This window comes from Bison bison, unplaced genomic scaffold, assembly GCF_000754665.1.
Source record: "Bison bison bison isolate TAMUID 2011002044 unplaced genomic scaffold, Bison_UMD1.0 scf7180017864068, whole genome shotgun sequence".
Taxonomy (NCBI): domain Eukaryota; kingdom Metazoa; phylum Chordata; class Mammalia; order Artiodactyla; family Bovidae; genus Bison; species Bison bison.
Genome location: NW_011494640.1, coordinates 4,393,301 through 4,400,081, shown reverse-complemented (window position 1 = coordinate 4,400,081; position 6,781 = coordinate 4,393,301). Strand labels below are relative to the sequence as shown.

Genomic DNA, 6,781 nt, shown 5'->3' with positions numbered 1-6,781 from the left:
AGAATGAGTGAGTGAAAGTCGCTCAGTCGTGTCCGACTCTTTGCAACCCCATGGACTATACAGTCCATGGAATTCTCCAGGCCAGAATACTGGAGTGGGTAGCCTTTCCCTTCTACAGGGGCTCTTCCCAACCCAGGGATCGAACCAGGGTCTCCTGCATTGCGGGCAGATTCTTTACCAACCGAGCTATCAGAGAAGCCCAGAGACTGTCCAGTGTGGACTGTAAATAAAGCCACCCATGGGTTCCGTACCAGAAACAGAGTCTTTGTTTGGGTCAAAAGAGAGTTATCTGGAAGTCAAAGCTGTACCCCCGTGCCGTGGGTTTGAGGAAACCTGCAGGGAGGATTCTTTTTGTTTTTAAATCAAAGTATAGTTGATTTAAAATGCTGTGTTAATTTCTGCTCTTAGAGCAAAGTGATTCGGTTACACATGTATATGCATTCTTTTTTCCTATTCTTTTCCATTATGGTTTCTCACAGGATCTTGAATATAGTTCCCTATGCTGTATAGTTGGACCTTGGTGTTTATCCATCCTATATATAATAGTTTACATCTGCTAATCCCAAGTTCCCAGTCCACCCCTCCCTGATCCCTCTCCCCCTGTCAACCGCAAGTGTGTAGTCTATGTCTAGGAGCCTGTTTCATAGAATAGTTTGTTTGTGTCATATTTTAGATTCCACATGTCAAGTGATATCATATGGTATTTCTTTTTCTCTTTCTGACTGACTTCACTCTGTGTGATAGTCTCTAGGTCCATCCACATCTCTGCAAATGGTCCAACTCCGTCCCTTTTTATGGCTGAGTAGTATTCCGTTGCATACATGTGCCACGTCTTTATCCATTCATCTGTTAGTGGACATTGATGTTTCTGTGTCTTAGCTATCGCAAATAATGTTTCTATGAACATAGCGGTGAATTTATCTTTTTGAATTATAGTTTTGTCTGCCTATATGCCTGGGAGTGGGATTGCTGAATCATATGGCAACTCTGTTTTTAGTTTTTTGAGGAACCTCCATACTGTTTTCCATTGTGGTTGCACCAATTTGCATTCCCACCAACAGTGTAGGAGGGTTCCCTTTTCTCCACACTCTCTCCAGCATCTGTCATTTGTAGACTTTTTGATGATGGCCATTCTGACCAGCGTGAGGTGATATCACTCTGTAGTTTTGATTTGCATTTCTCTAATAATTGGTGATGTGGAGCTTTTCGTGTGCCTGTTGACCATCTGAATGTCTTCTTTAGAGAAATGTCTGTTTAGGTAGGGAAGATTATTTAAGATAAAGCTGAGGCCATTGCAAAGGTGCTAGAGAGATTCTTGGTTTTTTTTTTTTAATGAGCTGAAAGGAGCTTGGGTTAAAGGGGCAGTGAATTCAAACTATCACAGTGTTGCTGTGACAGTGACATGAACCCCTTTGAGCTGGAGAAGGAGGGGTGCATGTCATTTGAAGTACAGAACAGGCCCGTCCCCAGACCCTGGGGAGGGACCCTCAGCAGTGTTATCGGGAACTTCTCCCACTGTTCCCTGTGATCTGGGGGTGACCCAGGTGCCTGGTCCTTGCTGGGCAGTATTAGGGAGGTTCCTGCCCTTGTGGGAGGGCAGGGATTCAGCCCTGAAGGATCCAGGGGAGGCTCAGAGAGCCCCACCTCTGGGGTTGCCAGATTTGGCAAATAAAAACACAGGACACCCAGCTGAAGTTGAATTTCAAACAGACATGAATAGTTTTTCAGTGTGCCTCTGGGCAACTGTGCATCAGTGCCAAGCAGGGGGCCCAGGAGACAATTCCAGGTTTTGTTGGCTTTTCCCAAGAGGTGGGGGCAGGGGTGGGGAGGGGGCAGGCCACAGGGCAGAGGGTCTGATCTTCCCTGCCTGCGTGTGTTCCAACCAGAGCGTGCCCACTGCACCCTCAGGTTACAAGTACCCGAAGTGGTCATCTGGAAAGGTCCCAACCTGCACAAGTAAACAAGTCCCCATCCATAGGCGCCGGGGAGGGGAGCCGTGAGGGACTGGCCCCCAGGCTGTGTGCTTTTCTTGGCTCCGGGGTCCACCCCAGTAAAGAGCATCTTCAAAGAGCTTCCAGAGCAGAGGTCAACTGAACTCTCTCTCCTGACTCCTCTCAGCCGCCACCGACGCCAAGCCGGGAGAGTGGTCGCCAGCAGGACGTCAGGGAGAGCCTCGTCTGCCCCCAGCAGGGGCCCCGAGCCAGCCTCGAGAGGGGCCCCGGGCCCCAGAAAGTGGAGACACCACCAGGTAGGGGTGGAGCGGTGTCCCGGAAGGGCTCCTCTGAGGCCCAGCCTCTGATGATGGAGGCAAAGGAGCCTCCCACTGGGGGCCCAAGTGCGGTTCTGAGACCCTCAGGGGAGTGTGGTCAGCTCGTCTGACAACCTCAGAGCCCAAGGGGAGGGATCTGCCCTCCTGAGAATCACCAGTCGTCAGGCCGGAAGGAGAGAAAAACTTACAAACACACCCAAGGGACTTGTTTTAAGAACTGCTGGGTGAACACGTTTGGGAGGGTGAGTGAAGAGAAGTAATTTGAGGTCAGTGGCCTCTCTTAGCAGTTCGCTTTTGGAGAGGGGGCTGTGGAGGGGAGAAAGGTGAGGCCTGAGGTCAGTACAAGGGTTTGGCTCAGATGTCAGCTTCCTAAAACAGAAACTGGACCCCCAGGAAGAAAAAAAAAAAAGATGTTTTCTGTTCCTCTGTGTCAAATGAGCACAAACCGGCACTCAGTGGGTGAGGAGGGATTCTTCAGAATCTCGAAAGGACTTTTTTTTTTTTTTTTTTTAATGATCTTACAGGCTCCTTCTTTCAGATCTGAGAGAACCTGCTTGGGGGAGGGGCCTGGCTCTGGACTCAGACCCAACTTGTCTCCTGACCGCCGCCCACTACTTCCTCCTCCCGGCCCCACAGCGCCCTGCAGGCTGCAAGTTTCAAGACAGAGGAGCCTCGCTCCTGTGCTAAAACACTGCTCTAGAGAGTCATGCTGAGCATCATGACAACACCCTTGGAGTCTCTGATTAGAGGAATTTTGCCACGGTGACCGGTCAGGCCATCCGTGCCCCACTTTCCCCTTAGAACAGGGAGGAACGTCCTTTATTGTGTCTGCAGTGAGCAGGCCCCCACCTCCGCTGTGGTCACAGCTGACTTGCCGCTCCTCCAGCAGTGGGGCCTTGTGGAGCTGGGTGAGGCTGTGGGAGGCCTGCATTCTAGGCCCCTCGAGGCCTGAAACTACCCACCCCCTGCAGATGTGGCCCCCATCACAGTGCAGGGGAGTCTGAGAAACCAGCCCACCGGCCCTCCCCTGTAGGGACCTTCCTGCCTTCTTGCAATCTCCCACTGATGGAAACGCCACAGAAACAGGGATTCCTGTGGGTTCTAGAAGCTGCTGGACACCTTGGAGGGGTCAGGGACCCCTGAGGACAGGCAGAAGGCCCAGCAGCGCTGCACCCACTGGCGAGAAAGTCAGGGAGAGGAGGGGCGGGGAGACTGCCAAAGCCTACCCCTCTGAGAGCAGGCAGCTACCTTGCACCTTCCTTTCTTGCTTCAAGGGCAGAAGGGCGGCAGGGCTGTATAGGGATGAGCCACAAGGACCTTGGGATCTGGACTGGGGAGGGGACAGTCCTGGATGTGTCTACGGGGCAGAAGGTGTCAAAGATGGTGAGCCAGAGTTCCGCTGTATAGTCACGTGCTCCATGACTCTCCCACTGTCCTCAAAGATGGGGGCCATGTGTAGGGTGTTTATCCCCCGTGTTCCTGGCACAGAGCAAGAGCTCAAAATACACATTGGATGAATCCCTAGGAGAAAAGAAGAGAGCGTGGCTCTCTGTCTGGCTTGACAGCTCCACTCTCTCAGTCTGTAAAGGATGGCAGCCCCTGGCCTCAGAAGATGAGTTGGCTGGGTTGGGCCCTTACTTGTGGGGAGAAGGAAGGCCCTGGAGCCCTGGATGTGGGTCGTTGGTAGACAAAATGATAGCCCGCATTGCTTAGCCCTGACTTTGAGGTGGCATAAAGATAATTGCAGCTCCAGTGGCTTCCAGCAACTGATCTTGCTGTGAAATTGGCTTCCTGGAAGCCAGGAGTGAAAAGGTTCAGACTCTACCAGTGCACAGCCTCCCCACAGCCCACGTCTTCCTTTTCCTTTTTCTCTCCGCCTCTTACAGTCCTTAGCTTTGAATAAATGTTAACCAGACTATGAAAATGCATTTTCAAAGAAAACAAGCATTTATCCCAAGGAGAACCAAGGCACTTTCCCAGGGAAATCTGTCAGTCCCGACCTGGAGGGGCTGACCCCCCAACCTTGGAAAGTACAGGGTTGGTTTCCAGCTGTCACCTCTGGGAAGGTGAGGGGCCAGGCTGCCCAGACGTCACATGGCCTTGCCCGCCCACTGGCTGCCCGCCATCTGCTGGGGCCCTGCTCTGCACGGCATTGGCACGTCATCCACACGGAGATGCCGAGGAGCCCAGCCAGACCAGGATGGCGTTTGTCTGGACATTCCCTCCGTGCGGCCGAGGGCGGGTGAGGGAGTGGGCTCCTCCAGTCAGAGCTCTCACTGCCCCACAGACGTCTACCAGTGCCAGCCTGAGATGGGAAGCAAACTGTCAAAATTCTGCCCAGCCACAAGTATTGTGGCTTTTAAAAAATAAGGAAGAACGAGATTTTACGTATGTCTGTGGTGGTTGTTTAGTGGTTAAGTTGTGTCTGACTCTTTGCGACCCCATGGGCTGTAACCCTCCAGGTTCCTCTGTCCATGGCATTTTCCAGGCAAGAATACTGGAGCAGGTTGCCATTTTCCTTCTCCAGGGGATTTTCCCAACCCGGGTATCAAACCCGGGAATCTCCTGCATTGCAGTCACATTCTTGACCACTGAGCCACCAGGAAGCCCTTACATATATGTCGCATATATGCTTTTCCCTCCTCACATTTGTTCCCAAAGGATATATGACAATATTGAGCTAAAAGAAATTACAGAACCAGGAGGTCAGGGAAATTGGGGTAGCCTGAGTATTTATACAGACATGTGTGCACCCTCACTGAATATCCGTGTGTGAAATTTGCCTTCATCCGGCGTGCTCCCTCCCCAGCCGCCACGCTCTTCCCAGCCCCCCTTCTCCCCTCTGGACTTTGTTGCAGTCCAGATGAAATTCCACAGCAATGACCAAGTTAGGTACTTTGATGAGCAGAGTCCACTTAGGCAAGCCCTGAGCGCTTTGATTCGTATCTTAATGCAGACGGTATCTCCCTCCGAAGAAATGAAGGGAGACGGGGATGTTCTGCCGTGGGAATCTCAGCTCTGGGATTATGACTCAGCAGCATTCCAAACACAAATAAAGATTAAATATCTCCAGAAGCTTTTTATTGTGACTCCCTTCCAACACAATGTTCCTATTGACGAGCAGAGATCATAGAAGCCAGCCAGGCTTCTCTGATACATAACTGCCTACCTTGCAGGGCATCTCCCAATTTACCAATATATCGATCGACCTTCGCCTTTTTCTAGGACCCAGCACCGTGTGTTCCTGCAGCCGGTCACATCTTCCTGAGTTGGAGGCGACTGCTATCCACGTGTGCTTCCCATGTGCTCTTTCTGCTCTGCCCTAATCTGGCTGCATCCCCGGCCAGACCATCACCATTTCCTGGCTCTAGCTCCTGACTCCCTAGACCATAAGCTCACACCATGCAGGGGCTTGAGGGGGCTGGGGGGCTGCTCAGGGGCCAAGCTGACCCTTCCCGACAGCCATCCCTCCCTGCCTCCCACAGTGTCCTCTCCAGGGGGCCCCAAACTCATCACCCCCCGGAGTTCAGCGACAGTGACCAGCACCCTCAGTCAACACATCTGCCTCCTGCAGCCGCCCAGGTGGGGACCCCATGGAGGGGAAGGATCTGCCAAGCCGAAGGGGTGGTTCCCTGGTGTCTGCCAAGGGCCACTTTCCCCAGTGCCAGAGGGAGGTGCCAGCCAGAGGGAGGATGTGTCTGAGATGTTCTTTCATGGCAACAACACGACCCCAGTCAAACAAAGGTCATGTCCCAGAGCCAAGAGGAGGCCCGCTCTTAGGTATATTAGTCAGGATTCTCCAGAGAAACAGAGCCAACAGGAAGTGTGTGTGGAAAGAGATTTAATTAAGGAATCGGCTCATGTGGCTGCAGAGGCAAGTCCAGAACCCAAGAGCGAGTGGATGGGGCACACTCGCTTACTGGAGGGCAGTCTGCTTTACTCAGCGTCCCCCCTGTGGAATGCCTGCCTTGTCCAGAGACACCTGCACAGAAATATGCAGTGTTTGATCAGATACCTGGGCGCCGCAGCCCCACGACACTGCCACATAAAGTTTACCTGCATGTAGGCTTTTCATGGCTGCATATTGCCACTCTGCTTATTTAACTTATACGCAGAGTACATCATGAGAAACGCTGGACTGGAAGAAACACAAGCTGGAATCAAGATTGCCGGGAGAAATATCAGTAACCTCAGATATGCAGATGACACCACCCTTATGGCAGAAAGTGAAGAGGAACTAAAAAGCCTCTTGATGAAGGTGAAAGTGGAGAGTGAAAAAGTTGGCTTAAAGCTCAACATTCAGAAAACGAAGATCATGGCATCTGGTCCCATCACTTCATGGGAAATAGATGGGGAAAAAGTGGAAACAGTGTCAGACTTAATTTTGGGGGGCTCCAAAATCACTGCAGATGGTGACTGCAGCCATGAAATTAAAAGACGCTTACTCCTTGGAAGGAAAGTTATGACCAACCTAGACAGCATATTCAAAAGCAGAGACATTACTTTGTCAAG

The 6,781-nt window shown here is 51.7% G+C and overlaps 1 protein-coding gene across 6 annotated transcripts in view; it reads left to right on the top strand.

Moving 5' to 3' along the window:
- Window positions 1-6,781, top strand: part of ARMC9 (armadillo repeat containing 9) — a 180,668-nt gene that overhangs the window by 166,595 nt on the left and 7,292 nt on the right. For 5 of the 6 annotated variants that reach the window (XM_010836969.1, XM_010836968.1, XM_010836965.1 and 2 more), the window contains exon 23: window positions 2,119-2,248. In XM_010836969.1, the coding sequence (XP_010835271.1) occupies window positions 2,119-2,248 (130 nt within the window). Of the gene's footprint in view, window positions 1-2,118; window positions 2,249-6,781 lie in introns of those variants that run through there. The other variant, XM_010836971.1, reaches the window with a different exon arrangement.